The sequence below is a fragment of the Aristolochia californica genome, unplaced genomic scaffold (assembly GCF_029961685.1).
Source record: "Aristolochia californica isolate CCGP_79_NKW_82.1479 unplaced genomic scaffold, dmAriCali1.0.hap1 SCAF_7, whole genome shotgun sequence".
Lineage (NCBI taxonomy): Eukaryota > Viridiplantae > Streptophyta > Magnoliopsida > Piperales > Aristolochiaceae > Aristolochia > Aristolochia californica.
The window spans coordinates 35,896,948-35,923,382 of NW_027182268.1; the positions used below are offsets into that span (position 1 = coordinate 35,896,948).

General features: G+C 39.1%; 4 protein-coding genes across 5 annotated transcripts; 3 read left to right on the forward strand and 1 right to left on the reverse strand.

Moving 5' to 3' along the window:
* The first annotated feature begins 849 nt into the window (after nucleotides 1–849).
* LOC137936508 (uncharacterized) lies at nucleotides 850–5,633 on the forward strand. 2 transcript variants are annotated; one of them, XM_068781227.1, is made up of 8 exons: nucleotides 850–1,131; nucleotides 2,812–3,075; nucleotides 3,181–3,252; nucleotides 3,357–3,395; nucleotides 3,490–3,597; nucleotides 3,717–3,814; nucleotides 4,310–4,421; nucleotides 4,999–5,633. In XM_068781227.1, the coding sequence occupies exons 1-8, from the start codon at nucleotides 982–984 to the stop codon at nucleotides 5,245–5,247; spliced, it is 1,092 nt and encodes a 363-aa protein (XP_068637328.1). In that variant the 5' UTR covers nucleotides 850–981; the 3' UTR covers nucleotides 5,248–5,633. The 2 variants fall into 2 exon arrangements, with proteins under 2 accessions (XP_068637328.1, XP_068637330.1); XM_068781229.1 differs by having other exon boundaries at nucleotides 2,995–3,075.
* Nucleotides 5,634–6,068: 435 nt separating this feature from the next.
* LOC137936368 (proteasome subunit alpha type-1-A-like) lies at nucleotides 6,069–13,824 on the forward strand. The gene is made up of 2 exons (XM_068780979.1): nucleotides 6,069–6,533; nucleotides 13,157–13,824. The coding sequence occupies exons 1-2, from the start codon at nucleotides 6,183–6,185 to the stop codon at nucleotides 13,604–13,606; spliced, it is 801 nt and encodes a 266-aa protein (XP_068637080.1). The 5' UTR covers nucleotides 6,069–6,182; the 3' UTR covers nucleotides 13,607–13,824.
* A 509-nt stretch (nucleotides 13,825–14,333) lies between these two features.
* On the forward strand, nucleotides 14,334–20,760 carry LOC137937800 (auxilin-like protein 1). Its single transcript, XM_068782977.1, has 7 exons — nucleotides 14,334–14,739; nucleotides 15,516–19,305; nucleotides 19,402–19,491; nucleotides 19,637–19,702; nucleotides 19,815–19,904; nucleotides 20,086–20,262; nucleotides 20,546–20,760. The coding sequence occupies exons 1-7, from the start codon at nucleotides 14,396–14,398 to the stop codon at nucleotides 20,579–20,581; spliced, it is 4,593 nt and encodes a 1,530-aa protein (XP_068639078.1). The 5' UTR covers nucleotides 14,334–14,395; the 3' UTR covers nucleotides 20,582–20,760.
* Nucleotides 20,761–20,847: 87 nt separating this feature from the next.
* LOC137937801 (ornithine carbamoyltransferase, chloroplastic-like) lies at nucleotides 20,848–24,266 on the reverse strand. The gene is made up of 5 exons (XM_068782978.1): nucleotides 24,028–24,266; nucleotides 21,925–22,259; nucleotides 21,567–21,698; nucleotides 21,159–21,434; nucleotides 20,848–21,078 (listed from the first exon to the last, which is right to left on the reverse strand). Exons 1-5 carry the CDS (start codon nucleotides 24,233–24,235, stop codon nucleotides 20,896–20,898), a joined length of 1,134 nt encoding a protein of 377 aa, XP_068639079.1. The 5' UTR covers nucleotides 24,236–24,266; the 3' UTR covers nucleotides 20,848–20,895.
* Nucleotides 24,267–26,435: the final 2,169 nt, after the last annotated feature.

Genomic DNA, 26,435 nt, shown 5'->3' on the forward strand with positions numbered 1-26,435 from the left:
CCTGTAATTGTTTTTAATTGAAGAATAATTGCTCTCGGAATCTTCACAGGATACTAGGGGTAGATAGCGTTGTAAACTTATGCTGCCCCTCACCGGCGACTCAGCGCCTCCGTCGATCCTCCGAAGAAGATAAAGATCAGTCTCAGATCCATACAGGAAGCAAAAATTTCCCAGTGACACCGATTCACGTTTAATGTTTGACACGAACATATATAGAATTGACGGACATTTGACTTCTCACCGGCTGGGAGATCTTCTTTTCGCATTCACGGGCGACAGAACCAAAATGCTGGCAATTTTTCAAATTAGTGTATAATGTGAGCATGTGAGCCTCCGACGTCACTCTTTTCAGTTTTTGACGGTTTCCATAGTCACCCTTCAGAAAGCTTTTCACAGATATGAGGCGAAATAATACTGAACCTACGGAGCGGCCAAAACTGGTGGTCTGTTTTCAACTTTCACGATTCTCTTCTTTATCAATATTCATTCGCCGCATTTCCATCATGCCACTCCACACGTCTGAGCAACTTAAAATGATTTAGTTTGTCAAGGGAGAAGAGATAGATAATTGATTTTTTTATCCTATCAGCTGCGACATAATAGAGATAAGACAACAGGGTCGGCGTGCCTGCTGCACTCGTTCGCCATTGATAGTGGCACAGCGACTATAATAGTTTTTAAAGACTTAAAAGTGGAGGATGATCAGAGACTGAATCGATTAGGACTTTCAGTGGCATTCTTGTGATTATATTAACTATTGGGGTATTTCAGTCCATCCATGATGTCTGTGTATAAAAAATCAAACCTGCAGCAGCTTGAGTGATGGTATTTAACCGTCCGTAAGTAAAGATCTGAAAGCCGGCAGCGGTGCAGAGGGGAGGCCTGCTCTTCACTGTATTCCAGCCCAACCTGGGAAAGACAGAGCAGAGGGGAGGCCTGCTCTTCACTGTATTCCAGCCCAACCTGGGAAAGACAGAGCATATGGGGGCCGAAGGACTTTTATCCAAGAAGATTGCGCCCACTCTGCCTCTCATCTTAGGACTTCAAACTTCCGCCCTTGTCGATCATGTTGCCCGAGTAGATTGGTCCTTGCTCGATCAAATTCCTGGTGATAGAGGAGGTTCTCAACAGGTATATATCTCTATATAATTTCCCGCTACTGATTTTTTACCCATTAAAATACTCGGCCTCGCACTGTTACTATTATCTTTCACGTGCTTTTGTTACCGGCATTTAACTGCAACTTGATTTTTGTGCCATCTGATCTTCATTTCCTTTATTCTTTTACTTTATTTGGTTCTTTTTTGTTACTTTTTGAGTGGCATTGTTGCTTAACTGGCCGGGACTTCCTGATATTACATTATATAAGTTTTGAGGATCTGATGGGTTCCCAAAAATATGACAAAACCATTAATCCTTGTTACTCGTACAATATCATCTGTAGAGTGTTTTACTCTTTTCCAGTATTTTGCTAACCGAATTTTTTTTCTGTTCCCCTTTCTTTGTGTGTGTGTTGACTATAATTTGCTCATTATCCTTTTTCATTATAACGTTATAATTATTGCAACCGTTTTCTTGTCCAATATGTTTTGTACTGTTGACAAGCAGTTGTGTGATATTTTTTTCTTTTTTAAAGGATTTGGTCCCCTTCCTGTCCTCCTCTTCTTCTGTACAGTTGCTATCCTATTTGTTTTCATGAGCTTTTGTTTTAGTGCAACTCTTTCTAGTGCAAGTAAGACAACCAATGAAAGGGTCTTAAGTGGCTGATCAACCGTCTACATTTTACCGCTCAGATAAACAAGTTTCCACTTGCTAGGATAATCCTCGAATAAGAGTTTGGACGATGTTAGCATGGTCGTGTTTTTTAAATTGGTGTATTTCATTGTCCATGAACGGGTACTTACATGGAAATCTGGATACTGACTGATCTAAATGTATATATACTTCTAAGGAACTCATAAATTTCTATTATCTTTTGATATATATAATTTTGATGGTTAAATTCACTTCTTTCTTATCTGTTTTCTGGTAAAAAAATTGTTTAAAAAAATGAATTCGGTTGTTGAAATTATATGTGTCATTGTGCCTTCATGTTTTTAAGGTTCAGGGTTTACATCTTTGTGGGTTATCTTCTATATGTTTCTGTCATCTTGACCACATACATGCTAAACCCATCAACTTTTTTGTTTTTTGCCCAGTTCTTTCATATAAAGATGGGCTCTTTTGGTTATCGGATGGATTTTTATGAATTTCAGTGACTCTCCTGGATGCTTGTAAAGTTTATACACATAGATGGATATCTAGTTATGAAATGAAATGTTATTTAAAAATCATCAATATGCTTGATTTTTGTCTCTGGTTACTAGATTTGTGCTGGCTACTTGTGATTTTCTTTATGTTTATCTGCTTTGGGAATTCAAATTTTCTAAGTGATTAAGTTGACGTAAGTCAAAATTATCAATGTGAATATTAAATGATGAGATCAATTATCTTTCTCGCATATTATTCAAAAAAGATTATCTGTCTTGCATGTCTCAGGAACATTGGTTTACTTGAGGTTGTCATTTTATCTTTAAAAGAAAAGTGTGAAATGTAATTTTGGAATTTCCTGTTCGTACCTCTTGATATTAGTGAAGCAGTATTTATTGTCAACTCTACATGTTATCTTGATGAATGTCCAACAAGCCCTTGCTTTTTTAAGCAGTGACATTTTTACCTGCATTTTAGTGGATTTATTTTTCAGAATATTGTGAAATCACAGTTGTGTTGTTTGATATCCTGATGCATGGGGTACTTATTAATACCGAATAGGTTGCAATAGAGGATCTGGAGCATATACTTAGTGAAGTAAATATTCACATTCTCCCGTCGCTTGATGGTTTCTCACCTATAAGAACAATAGCTGGGGGTAGTGTTGCCAATACCATTCGAGGTTTGTCTGTAGGTTTTGGTGTCCCTTGTGGACTGATTGGGGCTTGTGGAGATGATGAGCAGGGCTGCTTGTTTGTCCAGAACATGAGCCTTAATGGGGTAAACCTTTCAAGATTGAGGATGAAGAAGGGGCACACAGCTCAGGTGAAGAACAACACCAGTGATAATTGACATACCTGTCTGAAATTATCTGACTCGTCTGAAAACTACTTTGAACATCTCTTACTATTGTTAATGTAACCATCACAGTGTGCATGTTTGGTCGATGCTGTTGGCAACCGTACCATGAGACCTTGTCTATCAAGTGCTGTAAGGCTCCAAGTAGGTGATTCTTTCTGCTTGTTGGTCGGCTTAAGTAAGTAGTTAAGACTACTGTTTCTGTATGCATTTTCTATATTTATGTTGTATTTTCTCTCCTTTTTCAGCATAATGAGCTATCTGTAGATGACTTTAAAGGTTCAAAGGTAATTTGTCTCTCAATCCAAGATTTGTGGAATGACAATCAAAAAATGCTCCTATGTGTATTTCAAATCATCACCAGAAATCTTTTCCATGTAGTGGCTGGCAATGAGGTTTGGGTTTTACCACCTAGATTTGATTCATATGGCAATAAGACTTGCAAAACAAGAGGGCCTGTTGGTGTCCATGGACTTAGCCAGTTTTGAGGTATACGAGTTGGAGCATTTGTTATATTTTCTTTTTCTGTAATTTCAGTGTAGGGAAACACACAACTGGGAATCTTCTTCAATTTTTTTAACATTTTTCGTTCTTGTGAACCTTGGCAGATGGTTCGTGACTTCAGGTCACCCCTTTTAGAGTTATTAGAGGCTGGGCATATTGATCTATGTTTTGCCAATGAAGATGAAGCTAGAGAACTGCTCGGGTGATTGCTCAATTCTGTCTTTTAATCTATGGAGCAAATATATTTTGTGTTGGGATTGTTTGAGTATTCAGTGGTCATATATTGGATTCATATCGCGTATCGGCCGATAAGTAGCCAATTTTTCCCTAGTGGATACAACCGATATGGGGATCGTATTGGCAGATAAGTATCAGCTTGCCCTAGAGGATATGACTGATATGAGGATTGTATTGGTCAATATCATACAACCAGTACAGGGATTGTATTGGTCGATATGCTCATACAACCAATACAGGAATTGTATTGGCCGATACATATCATATTTCATGGTCTCCTATGCCCACCCCTGATTTTCATGCTAGCTGCTTCATTTGTTACAATGGCAATGCTTGGTCAATTATAGAATTTCTTGTTGTTGGTCATGGTGAGACTATCCAATCAGAACGCATTGATCAGGTTGCACTATATACATTGCATCGATTTTCTGGTTTGCTTGCCTGACATTTTCTTCTCTAGGTGTGAGCAGAAAAGCGATCCTGAGGCTGCTGTAGGGTTCTTATCCCAGCATTGCCAGTGGGCTGTTGTGACACTTGGTCCAAATGGATGCATTGCAAAGCATGGTAAAGAGGTTGGTGTGATTTCTGATGGTTAAATAAATATTCAAGCGTTGTAAATGAAAACATGTCGATTCATCGTCCATTTTATAAATTTCATTGTTAAAAAACTGTAAATTTTTTCTGTTTTGGTTGGATTACTAGTATTTTTTTGTACCTCTTGAAGGTTGAAACAGATCTTGGACTAGGATCTTGCTGCCAAGTTTTTGTAGTCCATTTAAAACTGGTAGAAGTGCTTTGTTTGTTATTTCAGTGTAAAGATACTTCTGCATATTCATGATACAGAGAAGATTTGTCTTACCTGATCAAGTCTTTGGGAAACTAAGTCCGTGGTTTTTGAAGTCTGTCCTTATATCTTGAGTTTAAAATCGTGCTTTCACCTTTATTCTACATTCATGAAGCACTCTTTGCAAGTTATCATGGGGCCAGAAGGTTGTGCCATAAAACACTGGAATTTCATGTCGGAGCTGAATAACCTTGAGATGTAACTCAGAAGCTCTTCTTCCTGGTTAATGTGATCTATATGTTAGTTCATGTTATGGTTATTGTATTATCTGCCATAGATACTTGACAAAAGCATTGGTGTTTCAGATTGTTCAAGTTCCAGCAACAGGAGAAACACAAGCAACAGATGCGACTGGAGCTGGGGATCTCTTTGCAAGTGGGTTCCTGTATGGATTGGTAAAAGGGCTCTCTCTGGAAGATTGTTGTAAAGTAGGTGCATGCAGTGGTGGGTCTGTGATTCGGGCATTTGGTGGAGAGGTGATGCCAGAGAACTGGCAATGGATGTATAAGCAAATGCAGGCCAAGGGTCTTCCACTTCCGACTTTAAGCAACTGAATTATTGAAAACTCGGGCAGATAAGTCGTTGCATATTGGAGCTATAAACCCAGTAAAATAGGCTCTGGTGGCGGAAATGTTGAGATAGTACGGTTGCATTTAGCGTAGGTGGTGTTGCCTCACCCCTGTTTCAGTTTTTTTAGATTCTGAGCCCATTCAGAAAGTAGTTCATCGCATTGTTTCTATCTCATGTCTGTTTCTTTCAGTATTGATGATGACTGTCATCACATGTCCGAAGAGAATTTAATTTTTTGTCTCATCGACGCTTATCCTTAGTTTTTTAGTGGTAGTGGAAGTCAAAGTATCATGGCTATCATGGTCTCTTGATTTGAATTGGTTGGTGTATTTGCTCTGTCAGTTCAATACATGCTTGGTTTGGGAAACTTTGTTGGTAGCAACGTAACTATGATTGCAGTTTTTGAGAGCTACTACGCAGCAAATACCACCTATCAATCGATTATTCTGGCTTTTTTATCTGTTTTTATTACCTTTGGATAGAAGTTTCACACGGCTTCATCGGAATGAACACATGAGAATAGAAATTACAATGGGAATGAGATAGCAGTCGCCGTAGTGAACAAGCGCTTAAATATACAGAGCGTTTCCTCTATTTAATTCAGTTCGAATGTGAAACAAACATTTGCACCAAATGGGTGTAAAGAGAGTTTACGGGGTTTTTAAAACAACTTCGACCCGAGTCCCCAAGAAACTCCAACTACAGAGGGGTGACCCGACTCAAACGATTCAACTCGGTTCACACAACCATGACAAAGAAGGTGTATATTACAGTGCCTTGCCTTGCCCTTTTGCCGTGCCCTTTTTGCCTTGCCTTGACGACGAAGTAGCCTCGTGGACTCCGTTGAGGCGAAGCAGAAAACAGAGTAGCTACAAAAGCACCCGGAATTAGAAGAATTCACTAACAAGACAAGAAGAAAATGTTTCGTAATCAGTATGATACAGATGTGACCACATGGAGCCCTGCCGGGCGGTTGTTCCAGGTAGAGTACGCTATGGAGGCCGTGAAGCAAGGTTCCGCGGCGATTGGCCTTCGATCCAAGAGCCACGTCGTCCTCGCCACCGTCAACAAGGCCAATTCCGAGCTCTCTTCGCACCAGAAAAAGATCTTCAAGATCGATGACCACATCGGTGTCGCCATTGCCGGTCTTACAGCTGACGGTAGGGTTCTTTCCCGCTACCTCCGCTCTGAGTGCATCAACTATAGCTTTGTCTATGAGTCACCGCTTCCTGTGGGAAGACTCGTCGTGCAGCTTGCTGACAAGGCACAGGTTCGATCCTCGCCAATTCCTTTTAAGTTACTTCTTCATTTTCCTTGCTCTACTGTTATATTTATCCTTGTTTTTTTTTTCTGCATAGTTTATCAATCGCCATTACGTGGATTGAGATGATCACGCCTAGGTTTTGAGATTTAAAATGTTGGTGTTGTTATGCCTAGCTTTCAGTATTATCATAAGTATTCTTTGTAGTTCTGAGTTTACTGAATAAATTTTAGGGTTTAGAATCGTTAATATGTTCTCACCTACTCTATTACTGCTTTCTTAGGGATGAAAGTAGGTTTAAGGGATTTCTGTTGGACTGCGAGGAATAGCTGTGTGGTCACAAGAAGTGATGGGAATAAGTTTTATTTCGGTGTTTTTAGAGAAGGAAAGGAAGAAATAGAGGGGCTGCTAGTTGGATTATTTTGTTTTTTTTATGAATTTTTTTTTTTTTTTTTTTTGTGGGCGGTGTGGGGGAAGGCCAATTTATTAACACAGCAGCAGAGACAAGGCTAGGAGGAAGGCCCCCTTACAACAAGGGATTGGAGGGCGATCTCCTCTTTAGCAAGAGGTGTTTTTGTGAATTTTATACAAAAACCATTTCTTGATCACTTCATCTACTTTTTTGGCATTAAATACAGAAACTTACACCATCTGTATATATACTGTGCTTTCTTCCTTATATCCTTGACTCAAAACACTTGAACACTAAACCAGATTTTGTTTTGTTGAGACATGATGTGTTTCTACTCCCAGTTCTTTTGAAATTGAAAATTTCATTCCAAGTGCTTTTTTTTAAATGGTGAATTGCTTATCTTTATTTGCTAAATATAGCAAGAAAAACAGAAGTACAGAAAGAGGAAAATGAATATCCTCATTCTACAACAACGAGCAAAGAGCCCCCAACCATCAAAGTGTGCCTACACCCTTCTAGCTTATATATTGGAAATATTATTCGTGGCTCTTAAGGTGTGCTGCCATTGGACAGGCATAGTGTTACATATATCAATTATTTCATCAAACACAATGTCTCCAGGGAGGAGGGGAGTTCTTTTTTATCCAGTTAATTACATTAGTCGAATCTCCTTAAATTATTACAAGGGAGCTGAGATTTTTAGAATAGAACTTTACTCCTTGCAATAAGGTTTGAGCTTCTGTTTTGGTGCAGTGATACACTCCCAAGTGAAACAGAGGAGGTTAGAAGAATTTGGCCATCATGCTCCCAAATAATTCCCTCAAAGCATGCGGTGTCTGGATTGCCCAAAGAACTGCTGTCAATGTTTAACTTCAGGTCTCTCATAGGACTTGGGTTCAAGTCTCGCTAGGAGATGAGGGTGGGTGTGCTAGTGTAATCAACATTAAAAAAAACAAGTTCTAGGAGGATCCCATGGAGTCATTGTTCTAGGGGTTGCTGGTGAGAGTGAGCTCAAGGGCTTTGGGCAAGAAAAAACATTGGGCTTTGTTGAGAGTCAGTTTTGTATCACACTCTGTCATATATTGGATGATCTTCAAAATGTGTTGCTTAAGTGCCATTGAAAAAGATTTACTGCTTTTTGTTAGAGGATAAAAAGATAGATTATTGCTAAATAGGTATTAAAAGCATAAAAATGTTTGTAAGGATCCTACCATTCTGAGTTTAATCCCACTTGCTACTATTGCTCTCAGATATTCTTTGTTGAAATTCACTTTTTTATCATGGGATAATCACATGCCATGATAATGAACAAGAGGTATTAGCTAACTTTTTATTCTTAAAAAATGCGGAGCTAATAGCAGATTTTCTGTTCTGTTCTTCTATGTCCTCATTGTTGACACAGCGAGTTTTTTGAAGTTGATTCCCTGGATATATGTATCTGAAAAGCAAAGAAAGCTTCCATCTTTAATGTCAAGAAACATTTGGGGGTTGATGGAGATTGGATTTGTAAATCCATGCATTCTGTAGGTTATATTGCAGCAATCGGGATTTCAAATTCCATGGTTGGTGAGAATGAGATAGGAATTCGCAAAATAATTAAAAAAGTTTAATTTTTTTTTAAAAAAACTTGTGGGGGAGGGGCAGGAGATCGGAAAGGGAAAGCAGCAGGTGGGGAGAAGCCTCTCCCTTCCCCCTTCCAATCTTCTCTTTCTTCCATAACAAAAAGAGGATAAAGTTTGAGGCCTGTCACTGCACTGCATATACGCTTTTGATTGACAAAGTGCACCATCCTCTTCTTTGTGTAACTGACCCCCACCCTGAAAAATAAAAAAATAAAAAACTCACCCCAACTCACAAAATAAATAAATAAATAAACCTCCTCCATTGTGTTTTAGGGGATTTTAAAGTCCAGACATAGTTCACCTTCATTAACCCTTGACGCATGCAAGTCCGACCCTAATTCTTGACATTGAAAAGCCAGATTCTTTTTCCTGTTTTTGCTTGCCCTCCTTATATTGACAGCTGAAGAATTTTTTGTGGATTTTTCATTTGTGAAAAATTACCCTAAAGATAGTAGGAAACTGTTGTACTGGTGGTTTTAGCTAAGATCAAGTTAGAGTGGCTGAGCTCTCCTGCATTGTGGAGAACTGGCATATTTTGTTTTGTTTTCAGCCACTGGAGAGATATTTGGGTCAGGAATTGCAATCCTTTTCATCTGAACATAGAAAAAAAGAGCAGGATTTACATTTTTTAAGTAGCGAATCTAAGGCTACATTGTGTGGGAGCTATAGGCAAGTCTGTTAGAGACATTATCATGGTTTGTGATATTTCTATCTATCAGGATGTGAAAAATTGAAAATTGACATAGAAAAAAAGAGGGGGATTTACACTTGAGCTATAGGCACGTCTGTTAGAGACATTTTTTATGGTTGGTGATATTTCTAGCTATCAGGATGTAAAAAAATTGAAAATCGAAATTTTCATCTATTAATTTATCATCTTGTTTTGGTTAGCCAAGGCAGATGTGTTGTGGTTGATTTCAATCTAAAAGCTATAGTAATGGGTTCCATAATACATAACAGGTTTTGGCTTTAAATTTTTGAAGCAATGGGTTCAATATTTGGCCTGGACATTTGAGGATTTTGCATAAAACTGTTCTATTTAGACTTTAAATATGACATCTCAGACATTCTTGGTTGAGATGACCTCTTGTTCTTGTTGCAAATTGAATTCTAATTCTTTTTACGAGCTTTAGAGATTTGGACCTTTGGCTCAAAGTTATATTGGGGGTTCCTATCTTCTTCTTTATTATTATTATTATTATTATTTTGAGAAAGGACACTTTTTTAGAGAATTATCTTATCATTCAAATGTATTGAAATTTTGGGATTGATAAGGATAAGATGTAACAGATCTCCTTGCTGCATAATTTGACTTTTAGGTGTCTTCATCTATGATTCTTCATATCAGGCACAATATTATTAGCAAGCTCAATTTGGAAATATATTAGAGTTATCAAGTTATCCACATTCCTGAGATCAATAGGAACTACAAGTAACTCTTTTGGAGATTTTGTGGATCTAAATCTGTTGGTGGAGAGTTGGATATGAATTGATCTGCTGAGTAAGATTTTTTACTGTCTCACACATTGGAGCTTCTTTTGAAAGATAATGTTAGGCTGTGTTTGATTCCAATGTTAAAAGAGATCTTTCATAGAAAACCTCTTTTTGAAATCTCTTTAGAAACTTTTCCTTTGGAAGAGGTAGTTTAGTTTAGCTACTGTCAATTTATTGTAGGCTTTCCAAGGAAAACTTGTGTGCACTACGACCTCTCTCTGTGAAATCTACCCCTTTAGTGTTTATTCTATAATAGTTTCCCAAGGATATGTATATTTTACAAAATAAAAAATAAGTTTTGACAAATAAGAAACTGGGATATAAAATAGATCATAATTCAAGTACTTCAGAGAAATTGACCACACTCAATTCTACATGTGATACTGCAAATTCTTTATATCTTCATGTTTTCAAGTAAAATATGAAGCTTCATTTTCAAAACGTTGGTATGAGTAGGATTTGTTGTTAGTGTGGCAAATGCCTAGAATGTTGTCAAATTAGTTAATTATTATTTAAAATATTTTATAAAGTTACAGGTTTCTTACCATTTATTCCTTGGGCTTGGATGACTTATCCATCTCACAAATAGGAATTGGTGAGATCATATGTTGTGAGAATCTAGTACAGTCCTTCAGTTTACAAAATTGTAGGTTTAAGGTTCCACCAAGATGTCCATTTCAAAAAAAAAAAAAAAAAAGGTTCCACCAAGATGTGGAAATTTGAAAGATCTATGACTTGTAGCTTAAATCTTTTTGAGGTGATTTTCTTTTCTTTTCCTACCAGACTTCTTCAAATAGGAGGATAACCAATTAGTATTTTAATCATAGAAGTAACTCCCTTGCAGCCAATGAGCTGTGCCTCGGCTGCAAATAGCAAGACCATATATGCAACAATGTTTTTTTTTAACTAATGAGCTTTATTGAGAAGCACAAAAACAATCAAAGGAGCAATCCAGTTACAATAAGGGATTGTAAGGAAACCTCATTTTTAGCAAGAGAATCAGCCACTGAATTGGCTGATGTTGGTACATGAGCCCAAAAACAGGAAAAAAGGAGGAAATGTCTTTAATCTCCCGAAAAGTAGACCAATTCCCACAGTCGACAGAGAAGGTCCCATTGTTGGCAGGTCTGCACAACATCTGATCAACAATAGGACTTTGGAGCTTGACACCATTGAGATCACCAAGAAGACGCATCCAGAAACTTCGAATCAGATAGACCTCACTGGGGGTTGGGGTAGTCAGTGACCAAGGCAGAAGGACAACAATTGAGCCTAAAGAGGGAGGGGAAGGACTCCCGGATTTTCCACGAACCTGTCCACCGGTCATTCCAGAAACCAACATTCTGCCTGTTGCCGATGAAGAGGCTGACAACAGATTGGAGGTAGGGAAGAGAGGAAATAGGCAGCCCCAAAGAGGGGAGAGTCGATTCCGAGGCTCATCCAAGGTCCACCTGGAGGTGATGCGAAGCTTGGCAGCAACCATATGTCTCCAGAACCACTCAAGGAGGAGGGTCAAATTCATGTCTTTGACAGGCCGAATACCAAGTCCACCAAGATGTTTCGGTTTGCAGACGTCCTTCCACCCAACCAAATGATATTTGAACCCATCCTCAGCACCACACTTCAGAAACCTTTGTTTTCAGACGCTTGATGTGATAGCTAATGGCAGCAGGATAAGGGAGGAAGGAAAGGTAATAGATTGGAAGCCTGGAGATACTGGAATTCAGGAAGGTGAGGCTTGCCGCTTTGGAGAGAAAGCAACCTCTTCATGTTGACAGATGACACTCATTTCTCTAAATCATTGGCACCCGAAGCCCCTTGTGAGGTCTGCAGTCCCCCAAGTATGTGCAGGAGAGAGCCAATAGAGTAACCAAGGAACTCAGCCATCAAATGAAGAGCTTCCAAAGCCAAATGGAACCCCATGATGGTGGTCTTGGACCAATTTATTTTGCGGGCAGAAGTAACTTCAAAGAGCCAAGGAGGACTTCGATGTGTTTGAGCTGCTCAAAGGAACCTTCACAAAACCAGAGGGAGTTGTCCGCATATTGCAGGAGAGGGACATCCAATTCTGCTTTGGTAGGCACCAGAGAGAGCCATCCAAGGTCTTTGGCCGAGTAAACCATGGAAGAGAGATATTTAGGAACGAGATTGAATAGGTGGGTAGATAGAGTATCCCCTTGCCTAATGCTGTGAGAACCCCGAAAATAGCCACAAACAGCGGCGTTGATGAGGACCGAATAGGGCTCCGAAGAAATGCAACTATGAATCCTAAAACGTCATTGATTATCAAAACCTGAACGACTGAAAATATTCTTCAGCAAGTGTGAATTTTCCTAGACGAATGCTTTTTCAAGATCGAGTTTGAGAATGATGTTCGCTTTGCTTGATCTTTTAAAGTAATCAATAAGCTCATGGGCCACCATAGCAAAATTAAGGATATTGTGTCCCTTGATGAAGGCGCTTTGTGCTTGATGGCTGATAATCGAAAGGGCAGCCTTGAAGCGACAAGTAATGCAATGATCTTGTAGGGGCTTGTGAGGAGGCTGACAAGCCTATAGTCTGTCGGTTATTACACAGCAGACTTCTTAGGCTCGAGAGCAATGAAGGAGGCTCCTATAGCACGATAAGTGAGATCCTTGTGATAGAAGCTGTGGACCATGCCAATGATATCGTGTGGACCATATACACAACATTAACAACTAAGACGGGGATAAACTAGAGATTTGCTTGTAGACTGGTATTTCCCATTGAAAGCATGGTGCCACTCAAAGGTACTTCATGTGTCATCCAGATTACTAAACTTTCAGGGTCTAATAAGTTCTACCTAACATCAGATAGACTAAATGTCTGTATGTCAAAGTAAGTGAACCAAAGTATTCTAAAAGGGTCACTTTGATATAGTTGAGCAAAGAAGTTTCTTTTTCCCAAATAAGACTATTGTGATGCCTTGTGTTCAAATTTTAAGGTTACAGGTCGATTCTGTAGTTGTATTACGTATGCACTACAATCTTTGTTTTAATTTCAGCTTCTACTGATACTTATATCTAATTTTTTTTTTTTTTTTTTTTTTGTGATGCTTTACTTAAATGTTTGGTTGTTGGCAGGTTTGCACTCAGAGGTCTTGGAAAAGACCTTATGGTGTTGGTCTTCTCGTTGCCGGTTTGGACGAGTCTGGAGCTCACCTTTATTACAACTGTCCTAGTGGGAACTACTTCGAGTACCAGGCCTTTGCAATTGGATCTCGCTCCCAAGCTGCAAAAACCTACTTGGAGCGCAAGTTTGAGACTTATTCAGACTGTCCTAGTGAGGAACTTGTTAAGGACGCACTTTTTGCCATCAAAGAAACACTACAAGGTGAGAAGCTTACAAGCTCTATTTGCACGGTCGCTGTAGTTGGAATCAACGAACCCTTCCACATAATTGATCAACAAATCATCCAGCAGTTGATTGATTCCCTTGAGATAAAAGAAGAAGATGCGGGGGAAGAAGATACCGGTGAAGCAGATACCACTACGATGGACACAAGTCCTGAAGCAGCCCCAATGGATATATGATTACAGCTGCTGATTTGCAAAACATGCAGTCATCTGCGTGGTCCTGCTTCTGTAGGATTTAGTGGCCGTTATTCATGCTGTATTTTAAATTGATTAGACTTCTCCCGACGTTGTAGTACAATTATCAACAAGTGTAGACATTTGGATGCTGTAGTTTTTCAGGTTTTAAATGGATGTAGACGCTTTTGAGCTAAATGGACAGACTGTTTGGCTTTTTCTTTCTGTGCAAAAGAAGGTAAGCTACCATAGTTTCCCTATCGCTACCGAACAAGAAGAGCGTCCCTTATTATAATAATAATAATAATAATAATAATAATAATTATTATTATTATTATTATTATTTATTATTATTATTATTATTATTTTTTGTTATGATTAGTTAGAGATTCGATTGTTATATTCACTATTTGATTTCATTCATCTGATTGTACCCGAATAAAGACCGTTGCAGATGGGTGGGGCCAGATGAAGGGTCATTTCGGTCTATGTAATCAATTTCAAGGTTCGCGCCTGTCGCTCTCGCTCTCGTCGCCGACTTTCTTCAAAAAGTCGGCGATTCTGAGGAGTATTGGCAAGTCCAAGCTAAAATATACTATAATATTATTTTTATGTTTTCTGTTAATGGAGAAAAAGGGAAAAAGATAACAAAAGGACTGCCCCGGCACTGCATTTTCCCTGTTCCGGTTTTGGCTGTCTTCTCTTTCTCTCAGTCGCTTTCTCTCCGAAGAGGTAGAAGCGAGAAAGAGAGTAAGAGAAAGAAAATAGTGTAGCTTCTGCTGTGAGTCTTTCATGGCAGACTTTCAGCAATCTCCCTTCACAAAGCGTAAGGTTTCTTACGGGAATGCCTACGACGACGTCTTCGGTGGTCCGCCCAAGTACTCTGTTCCCACTTTATCTTCTCGTGTGGACGATTACTCTGAGATTTTTGGCAACTTCTTTGCTTCCAGGACTTCCTCCATCCCTATTCTTGATTTTCCGCTCCTTGATGAAGACCAAGTCGCTTTGGATGTTCCTATCACCAAGTTTGATTATACGGAAATCTTTGGGGGTTTCAATGCTGGAGATTTTGCTGTTCCATACGAGGAACTGTTTTTAGAGCGCCAAGGACCCCAAAATCCTACCAGTAATTCTTGGTATGTTTTCTCTTTTCTCACTGCCCCCTTATCTCTCGTTTGTTTTGTTCCGTTTAAATGCACCTAAACATTTTACAGAGGGAGAAAAAAGAAAAACTTTTTGTCCATGGCATGGTTTTCTGCCATTCTCTGGTTTCAGCCGGGAGGCTATAAAATGCGGCTTGTTTCATGATAGGGAGATTGGGTTTCAAGTTTCTTTATGTTTGCTTCTTTTATTTCTCATAGTTGTATAATTTTTAAAAATAAAAAATAAATAGTTATATAAATTTGTTCGTGAATTCGAACTTGTTGTTGTCACTGTAAAATCTCTATCTTATTCTATGTTTTTTGGGGCTGGCAGTACGTTTACATGATGAAATTCTATAATAGCAAGCTAACGCTGTAATGTCTTGTCATTACAGCATATAAATTATATGGGCTTATTCAAAGAAAACCAAAAAGAACAAGAAAGCTCTTAAACAGGGGTGAGTCACGACACTCTTGGAGATAAAAGTATTTAATTTTGAATAGTGCTCTTTCTTTACATGATTTCTAGGTCATGAGTAGCATGACTCTGAGTGTTACTATTCCTTTGGTAGCTGAATGGTACTGTCCTCAAATACACTGTGAAATCCTCTTGCAACTCTTTAGCTACTAGTAGTGGCTCTACATGGTTTAGTCTCTTTCTGCCCAGGAGTATATTTCTGGAATGAGAACATGTCAGATTCAAATTTAATCCATTAAATTTAGGAGTTTGATTTGTTTCCCTTGTTTACCTTTTGCTATTCCATCTGTAGGTCTCCGGGTGAAAGGGCCACACAGCAAGCTCCAGAAGTTGTTTCTACTGCTCCTTTGGAAAGCAATGATCAGGATTTGTTTGTGAGTTCAAGCATGAAGCAAAGCTTCTCAAATGGAATATCTGAACATATTTATGATGGCTCAAAGCAATTCAATGTGTCATACAATAAGTCTAATCAAGGAAGCAAAGGAGAGCCACTAAGTGGAACAACACACATAGCTCATCTCCATGATGTTCCGGGATTTACCGTTCTGCATGATTCAGGGCCTCCTCCGAACAAGAACAAATATGATAATTCTGTAGTCCCAAAGAAGGATCTGAGCCTCAAAGGAGATTCCAATGGGGAAATAATGGTAGAAACCCAGTTTAGAGAAATGTCATCACACATCCTTGGTTCTAATTTTGTAGAAAATACATCTGAAAATGAAATTATAACAGATGAGAAATATCTGTGCAGTAAACAGATTGGCAAGAAAGATGTATTAGAAAGTGGTAAATCCGATATTCATTGTTTCAGTAATCAAATGCCATCAGTCCAGAAGGCCAACCTGAAACAAATTCATCTGCAGTCCACTGCTCCTGAAGGTGCTTCTGCAGAGGACCTGCATAATTCATGCGATCCTATTGCTGGCCTTCCATCTGATGGGGATGGACCTTCTGAAAAGGTGGTGTTTCGAACTATATCTGACATCAACCTTCGAACTCAGCCCTCTCAGCTGCCACCTCCTTCAAGGCTACCACCAAAACTGGGTAACTCTAAGAAGCTGAAAGCTTACCGGAATGAATTATATTGTTGGAAGCCTATGAGAATCACCGAAACTTACCACTTTGGATCTGCTTTTGATACCTGTACGCGTCAAGAGTATGATGCATCACCACCTTTCTTTGATGTAGAGGTTGATGCAAGTTCGGCTGCTGCAGCATCTGCAGCAGCCATGAGCGAAGCCATGGAGAAAGCGCAAGCGAAGTTGAAGAGTGCAAAGGAATCGATGGAAAGAAAAAAGGATGGTCATCAAGGCCGAATGGAGCTAAACTTAAATGGAGAGAAAAATATCAAGGAACAGAGGTTGAGTAGATGTACTCATGAAAGCCACACATTTAAGGATGAGGAAGCTCAGGATTCCTGCGACAGACAGAACCCTCAGATTAACGGTTTTGCCAGGCTTGATAAATGTAAGATGATGGGTACAGCGGATATGGCTTCAGATTATGAATGGAAGATGGGAGATACAGAACTAACTACTGCCTCCATGGCCGAATGGCAAGAAAAGAACTTTAGAGGATCTCTTGATGAAGAGAAGGCTGGTGAGTGGAAAGTTGAGAAACAATATTATGAGCTACTAAACAATGAAAAGACTTTCAGACTTACTGCCGATCAGGAAAACTATGAGAAGTATTTAAAAGCATCTAAAGCAGTTAAAGAGGAAAGCATACTCGAAAAGAACAAGACATTCAAGGCTCTTAAAGAGTCTTATTTGCAAGGAGACAGCGACCAGAAACCAAGAGTTGGTAAAACGGCTTGTCTATTGGAAAATGATAAGAAAGCAAGGCCATATATATTGGACAGAGAGATCTTAAAGGAGGCCAAGAACCTACAAACTGATCAAGAGACTGTTGAACAGGAGGGTTGGAGATTGAAAGTAGACAACATGGTGTATGAACATGATGAAAATGAATTTGGTCTGAATGCAGCTTGTGGGAATGAAGAGGTTGGGAGAGGACTGAAATTAGCGTTTGAGCATGAAAAAGAGGAGAAGAGATGGGAAGCAACTCATGAGTGTGTGGACAATGAAAATGGACAAAAGGTTGCTCACATGTGTCAAGGAGAAAAGCAGAGACTAAAGACAACTTGTGTGCATGAACAAGAAGTGAAAAGACTAAAGGCAGCAAATGAGCATGAGGAGGAAGAGAAAGGACTAGAGGCAGCTCATACGCATGAAGAGAGAGAGAAGAAACTTAAGACAGCTCATGAGCATGAAGAAGAAAAGAGAAGACTAAAAGGAGCTCGTGAACAAGAAGAGAAAGAGAAGAGGCTAAAGGCAGCTTGTGAGCATGAAGAGGAAGAGAAGAGACTAAAGGTAGTTCGTGAGCAAGATGAAGAAGAGACGAGGCTGAAAGCTGAGCTTGAAGAGGAAGAGAAGAGACTAAAGGTAGCTCGTGAGCATGATGAAGAAGAGAAGAGGCTGAAAGCTGCCTATGAGCTTGAAGAGGAAGACAGAAGACTCAAGGTCGCTTGCAAGCTTGAAGATGAGAAGAAGAGATTAGAAGCAGCTTTTGTGCATAAAGAGGAGAAGAGATTCAATGCTGCACTTGTTCATGTACGGAAAGAGAAGGGACCAAAAGAAACCCATGAATGTCAAGAAGACAGACAAAAATATGCTTGTGAGACTGAAGATGAAAAGAAGAGACCGGAAAGTGAGACAGTAAAAGCATCTCTTCAGCGTGAGGATGGTGAAAAATTAAAAACAGAGAATCAAAGTGAGGAGAGACTAAAGTATAAGCATGAAGAGGAAGAGAACAAATCTAAGAGGGTTTGTGATGCCTGTGACACTGAAGGCCATGATAAGAATTCAAAAGCAACTAAAGGTACCCGTAAACAAAGAATAAACTTGAAGGTCATTGAAAAGCCTGATGAATGGGAAGAAAATGGAGCAAAGCTAAAACTGTTTCATAATGGTCATGAGAGTGAAGAGGATGAGAAGAAACATGCAACCGTTAGACAGCAAGAGGAAAACAAGAATTTACTCAAAATGGCTAAAACCAAATGTTGCTGTGAGGTAAATGATAAAAAAGGAAGAGGTAACGAGAAACAGAGAGCAATTCAAGATACTGATCATAATGAGAAGAGCAAGATGATGGAAGTAGATTCTAGGCTACTTGGGGATGAAGATAATGAACGAAGATCAAAAGAAGCTAGAATGGGTGGTGGGTGTGATGGAAATGCAACGATGTTGAATGCAGTTCACAAGATCCTTGAGGTGGAAGAGACTGAGAACAAACAGACAATGACTTGTGAAAAAGTTGAGAATCTAGACGAAGGCAATTCAATCCCCTTGTGGCCAGGTGAAGGAAGGAAAGTAAAAGGGATTCACGATGCCCATTGGCAAGCATATAATGAGGCAGAACCAAACACAAGTCAGGCAGCCATAAAGCAGGAGAAGAATGATGACAAACTGAAAGCGGTAAAAGAGGGCAATGGGTTCATGAAGGATGAAAATAGTATCAATAAATGTATGGCTCCCCTGGACAACAGAAAAGGCAGTAACCAACTCACAGCAGCCAGAGAGATCATCAAGGAGGCTGAGAATAGGAGGAAAGAAACAATTCTATTTGATCGTGCTATGAATGGTGAAGAGAAAATATTTAGAACACCTCAACTACCTCAGAATACAGAAAGAGAAAAAAAAAGTATGGATAATACCTATGATAGAGAAGAGTGGGAAAAGGAGGAAAGGTTGTCGAGAGAAAGAGAGTTGGAAAAAGAACGATTGAGAAAATTAGAAGAAGAAAGAGTGAGGGAGCGAGAAAGAGAAAAAGACAGACTTGCCGTTGAAAGAGCCACACATGAAGCTCGTGAAAGGGCGGCAACTGAAGCACTAGAAAGAGCAGAAAGAGCTGCTGTGGAGAGAGCACTTGCTGATGCTCGTGAAAGAGCAGAGAAGGCATCTAGTGAAGCTGCTAGACTGAGGGCGGAGAGGGCTGCAGTAGAAAGAGCAACTGCTGAAGCTAGGGAACGTGCAGCTGAAAGAGAGAGGACAGACAATGCATCAAGGCAAAACCCTGTGTCTGTGAGTATTTACCCCCCCCCCCCCCCCCCAGTTCCTGATTTGAAATAGTTTCTGCTAGTTTACTTCAGCTTGCTAATTTTGTAGCGAGCTTTGTAGGATTTACAAGATTTTCATGGAACCCATGGTGAGTCAGCTCTACGGTCTAAAGCAAGGTTAGAGAGGCATCAACGTACAGTTGAACGTGCGGTATGTTGCTTGTGGTAGATACATTTTTTTCTAGTATTTTATCTAATATTTCACATGATGTGCTTTTATCTGTTGGTTTTGTTGATATGGGATATGAGTTTGTTACAGAAAACTGAATGAGTTGGTGTCCCTTTATTGATTTCAGGCGAAAGCTCTAGCAGAGAAGAAGTTGCAAGATGTTCTTGTTCAGAGAGAACAAGTAGAGAGAAATGTAAAACAACTTTGCACAAACTTTTGAAGCTTCCATCTGGAGAACATACTGTGATTTCTTTTTCTTCCCTCTTTCCTTCTTCCTGATCTTCAATGTGTGATTATGCTTGCAGCGGTTAGCTCAAAATCTGAATGCTGATATCAGAAGGTGGGCTATTGGAAAAGAAGGGAACTTGCGTGCATTGCTTTCAACTCTGCAATATGTATGGGGATTCTTCCTGTATACCTCTATTTCTGAATTTGCACATTTTTGCAATTGCAGCAGCTATTTCTGTTTTCATAGGAGAGCAAATACAATGAAAGATAACATGGGATTTTGATCTTCTTTTCCTGCTTGGGTACATTTTGGCATTAGTTTGATGTAGTCGGATATCCTTTTGCCAGATCCTTGGACCAGAGAGTGGGTGGCAGCCAATACCACTGACTGAAGTTATTACAGCAGTTGCTGTTAAGAAAGCTTACAGAAGAGCAACACTTTGTGTCCATCCTGATAAAGTGCAGCAAAGAGGTGCAAGCATTCAACAGAAGTATATTTGTGAGAAAGTTTTTGATCTGCTAAAGGTGTGCAAGAGCTTACTTGTTCATTACTTTCTAGTGTCTTTTATAAACAATCTTCTGCATAACCAAGCAAGTAATCGGCCAGATGAAAAATATATGCATGTATTTTCATCTGCTGGACTATTGCGGACAAATGTAATTTTTTTCAGGCCTAAAAGTTTTCTGGTTTTGTCGTATCGTCGTCCCATTGGCGTAGATAAAATATCAGTAGGAATTCAGGGTGACTTTTTATGGTGGAAAATTGAATTTTCTACTTATTCTGCTCCTGTGCTTTTTTTAAAATCAGGACGCCTGGAACAGATTCAACTCCGAAGAGCGATGATAGAAGCTTGGATCATGCAATTCGTGGTATCTGTAGTTCACCTTTTTGGCAGGTATTCACTATTTTTATTTGCTGGAATGCTCTTGACTACAAAAGAGTGAAGTTGTCCATATCTGTAGGAACTTGTAGATTTAGATCAGCTGTGTATCAGACAGGGGTACTTCAATTAGTAGAAAATCATCTAAATGTTTCAGTGAAAACAGAAACACTGCAGTATTCGTTTGCTCTCCATTCCTCGTACTGCGAGATCCCGTGTCTTAGGCATATAAAAAACTAGGGAATATTATTACCCTAAGGAAGTGGGATACACCACGTTATAAACCGAAAAGATGGAGCATAATGGCATTTTGGGCATGCATCCGGTTCTCTGCTTGGGGAAACACGATGGAATTTGGTGCTTCAAGAACTTCTTCAGTCACTTCGGTACCCCTTTCCGCAGGAAGACAATGCATGAAATAAGCTTTGGGACCGGCTAGTTCCATGAGAGCTTTATCCACCTAACAAAATTTCCTTCCAAGTGAGTGACCTGAGTAATGCGCTGAAGCTGAACAGAGAAGAAGGGGCAGGGAGCTGTTACCTGAAATCCTTGAAACCTTTGCCGTCGATAGGCAGCCTCTTCCTTCTGGCCCATACTTGCCCAGACATCTGAATAGACCACATCTGCCCCCTTCACAGCTTCCTTAGGGTCATTTGTAATTTCAATCTTGCTGATTCCAGCACTTTTTGCTTTCTCAATAGTCTTCCCATCCGGTTCGAAGCCTTCAGGGCATACACAGACAAAGTGGAATGGGACGACAGCTGCCAGCAGCAGCCATGAATGTACTATATTATTTCCATCTCCCACATAAACCACCTGTACTCAAGTCAGAAATCAAGATTTACTGAGACAATCATATAGTTCCAAATTGGGTAAAACCAACTGCTGATTTTTAAACCTTCATGGTTCGCATACGACAAATGACTGAACCAAGTTTGTACTACTAACCTTCGTCCCTTCCAGTTGACCTATGTGCTCAATTATTGTAAGTGCGTCGGCCATGATTTGGCAGGGGTGGTTGTAATCAGTTAAACCGTTGATGACTGGGACTGAAGAATATTTTGCCAAATCAAGGATATCCTGCACCACTGGTAGTGTTTAGTGGAAATAATGATCCAAAGAAGAGGACCCTCTCAGTGGGGTAGCCAATGACCAAAAGCAAGGAACTATTAAGCCTTGACATTGTGGAACATGTAGAGAGACTAGAATCATAATGATGAAAGAAGAAATATCAATACGGGTTGCAGACAATTAAAATGGTTCAAACCAACAATGACTCCAGAATCATTTAAGCATGTCATCCTACCTGGTGTCCAAATACACGAGCCATAATGATGTCGTTGTAACGAGAGAGCACACGAGCAACATCACACGTTTCTTCCCGCTTACCCATCTGGATATCATCTGGGCCCAGATAGATGGCATGGCCACCAAGTAGAGAAAACCCTGCCTCAAATGAAACCCGAGTTCTCATGGATGGCTTAGCAAATATCATTGCCATTGTCTTTCCTTTAAAGGGGACAAATGTTCTATCCCCAGACTTCAGCAAAGCCTTCACTTCAGCAGCTCGATCCAAGATCTTCATTATAGTTGCCTTGTCAAAGTCACTGATGTGCAGAAAATCTTTTTGTTTTGGTTCAGCTGTAAACAACAGAAGATGTCAACCAGGTTGTTGACCAGGTTCTAAGAGACAGACCGATTGCAATGCCCATGAAATTCTATCCTGTTACTCATCTTCCTACAAATATGTAAAGCCAACTCCCTCCTCACGATGCAAACAGGCAACAAAAAAGTCATTATGGGGTACACAATACTTCAACAGAGGTAAGCTCTGCCCTCCAAATTTGAGCTACTGAAGCATCACATCACCAAACTATTTCACTGCTTACTTTGGAATCAGTAAATGCTCCCAGGCCTTCCACAAGTTAGTTAAAGCAGATAAAATTTCAAACGAAGGAAATATGTTAAAACTAAAACTTTGACGACGTATCCTCTAATTTCTGTTTCAGCTCAAAATAAACACATCAAGTTCATCTTTCAAACTGGACAAAGAAAAAAAAAATTGATAAAGCAGATAAAATTTCAACTGAAGGAAATATGTTAAAACTAAAACTTCAACAACATACCACTAATTTCTGGTTCAGCACAAAATAGATGGTTAGCACATCAAGTTCATCTTTCAAACTGGACAGAAAAAAAAATCGACAAAGCAGATAAAATTTCAACTGAAGGAAATATGTTAAAACTAAAACTTCCACAACATATCCACTAATATCTGTTTCAGCTCAAAATAGAGGGTTAACACATCAAGCTCATCTTTCAAACTGGACAAAGAAAAAAAAAACGATTAAGCAGATAAAATTTCAACTGAAGGAAATATGTTAAAACTAAAACTTCCACAACATATCCACTAATATCAGTTTCAGCTCAGAATAGAAGGTCAGCACATCAAGTTCATCTTTCAAACTGGAAAAAGAAAAAAATCCGACTTACTTTTATGGACAAAGAAATAAATGCATACTGTTACAAAGAAAATGAAAGAATATAAGCTGCACTCTATGAAGACGTCTTACTTTTCAAAACACAAGCTCAATATGACATGCCCAACCCGAATAAGATTTGTTCTACAACATTTATTTCTAGTGAAATTATCAGGCTATCGTCTGGAATTTTTTTTGACTCATCAGAGCCTCACACACAAAAGAGCAAATTTCAGCATTTTAGAGTTTACATAAAGTGAACATCCGATCGCAATACGAGATAGTCAATTAATTGCACAAAATGTGAAAAGGACGCACCTTGAGAAAAAAAAATTCTAATAAATGACTTGACTAAAACTGGAGATTCATTTTCTTTTTTCAAAAGCTGTCTAAACAATGATCTCAATCTAGCATGCCTTGAGCAAAGACATTTGAAAGAACAATGTAAAAATACAGGAAATAAGCCTCCCCCAGACAAAAACAAAAAGCATCTCAAGTGCAAATGCCCGATTGAGCAGTTCAATCAGCGCCATTCAACTGAAACATGATACTTTCAAATTTCAACATCTCTGAGGAAAAAAAAAACAGAGAGGAACCCAAATGGAGTAGAAAGATAGATGATTTATTGTTAAAATTTAAAACAGTGTTTCATAATACAGAGAACCATGAGTTTCAAATAGATCAAACCGCAATTGCTCTCAACCCGAGCAGCAGTTCTCAATGGCCAATGCTGAGCTGAAAAGTAAAATAGCACCAAACAGAAAGTTATACAGAAGGAACGACAGCATGTGGCTTCGATATTCGACTAAATCAAGTCTTTTTTATGGAAAGAGGAACAGGACAACTTAGAAACACATGAGAGAACAGAATGCATTTAAAAATTGGACAGCATTTGCTTAAATTGAAAAAAAAAAGATACGGATTTCCACCTTTCCCCTCGACGGAAGATGAAAAGGAGGTGGCGGTCGGGGAGGTCTGACACGAAAACCGGCGATGAAGGATGGAGAACTTCGTATGTAGAGAAGCACGGCTGCTTTCAAATCGAACAGAAAAAGAGGTAAACCGCGGTAATTTGTGGCCAGAGAAGGAGGCAGAGGCATCGGAGCGAGAACAACAGTTGGAGGAGAGAGCTGCCATAGCAACCGGATGGAGTAGCCTGCTCAGCAGGCCATTATTTCAGGGTTTATACAAACTTCAGCTACTTCCCTGAAATAGCTCTCAATCTTCGACGCAATTACAGTTATGTTTGTCGTCTTCGGCCATGGATTGAAGGGGGCCATCACATATGTGGGTCCTATTAACTATTTTTATTATTAAAAGTATACTAATTTCTTTGGACCCAAGAGTATGTGGGTCCTATTCTACGGAAACTTGAATCCCATGTCCGTTAGTTTCTTTGGACAAAAAACGGAACCATTTCCAGACTCTACCCTATGCCTTGAAATCTAGAAGATTCAAGAGATCAGAGAAGGAGATTAGTTTCTTCTCCAAATTAGATAGCCTATGCCTAGTTAGGTTACTCAGTTCCTAAAATTGTTATCGAGCCTAAAATTGTTATCGAGCTTGAACCTAATAATTTTAATTGAGTTCGAATCTTTAACATATATTTAAAACTTTTTAAAAAATATATATTAAATAAATTATATATAAAATTATGCATATATTTTACATAAAATTAGGAATGACCTCTACTTAAAATTGGACTTAAGGGTGGCATTGAATCCAGTTAAGTCCGAACTTTGTTCAAGTCGAGTTTGATTTAAATATTTTGAACTCGAGCTCGAGCCAACCCTAGCCTCGAACCTAAAATTGTTATTAAACTTGAGCCTAATAATTTTAACTAAGTTCGAGCTCGAGCTCTACCCGAGTTCGAGTTTAACCTACATTTAATCCTCTATATAAAATATATGTCAAATAAATTATATATAAAATTTTACATAGATTTTAAAAAAAGAATGATAGGGGAGGTTCAGGATTGAATTTCAATAATGGATTAAAATGCACCAATATTAATCTTTTTTACTCCAAATGTTGTCTAGCTTGTTTTGTAATTTTTGAATCTGGCCATAAATTTACTATGGCCTCCTTAGTGCCCCTGGTTGAAACTTATATTCTAGGAAAAACTAGAAATATTTTTCCTATGATACATATTTCCAAAAAAAAACTTTAAATAAAATCCTATTACTATTAGTGACTTATTAGAAAATTACAAGAAATATTTTAAAATTTTCTTAGGAAAGTTAAATGGACCTCTTATTGCCTCTTCTAGGAAAATAAATAAAAATTAATAATCAATCTAATATATTATTATACTTATAGATAAATTTTTAATCAAATAAATTGTCAAACACAAAATTGCAATAAAAATAGCCTTATGCTAAAAGTATTACAATATCAATTGTCAAATACTTATTTAAAAATTTTCTATACGGTTTTCTAGCCCATCTTGGCCAGAAAATCTTACTTAGAAAATGATATGATTTTTTAATAAGAATTTTCAATTAGAAAAATATTTAAAAAAAACATGAGACACTACTAGTTCCTAGAATCTTATTTCTACTAAAATGTATTTTCAATTTCTTCAAGAGCCATGAGGAAGGAGAGTTTAAGGAATTATTATTTTTTAACTTTATGATCTCGCACGTGTGAAATCATCTTCACGCGGTGGAGGGGAGGGGGTTACGGCGTCGGTGTCGTCGGGGATGATGGCTGCGACGACAGAAATGGCGGTAACTGAAACAGAGGCGAGGCAAGGGGAAGAAGAAATTGAACGACCGACGAGCAGCTATCGACGACCACAACAGCGGACTGGAGGGGCTCGACGGTGACGAGGGGAGGAAGAAATCCCCTTCCCCCCCCCGCTCCTGGTCCCGCTCTCAACTCAGCTCATTAACAAGTCGGCTTGCAAGTCATCGAGCCGAACATGGATTCGATCGAGCTCGGATCGTTAATTTAAACGAGCTGATTCCGGATCTCGAGCTTGAGAGATACCGAATCGAACCGCTCGCGAGTCGGCTGGATTCGAAGCCACCCCTAATTAGAGATCTTATCTCCTAAATCAAAGGGAAAATAATCCCTATCATGCCCCCTCAAGATAGGCCACGGTTGGAGAGGTCTATCCTATCTTGTCACATAGCAACTGAAACTGTAAAATTATTGATTTCTAGGACCAACACATTAACACAAGATTTCAAGGGAAGGAGAGAAAAAGGAAGTCTAGCTCTAAAAGAGATGTGAGAAATAAGAGGAAAAGGGAGAGAGGTGTAAGGACGAATTTGAGCCAAGAAGGAGAGGCTTACAGTGAGGGTTTTTGGTGGACAGGGTTTGAAACCATCAA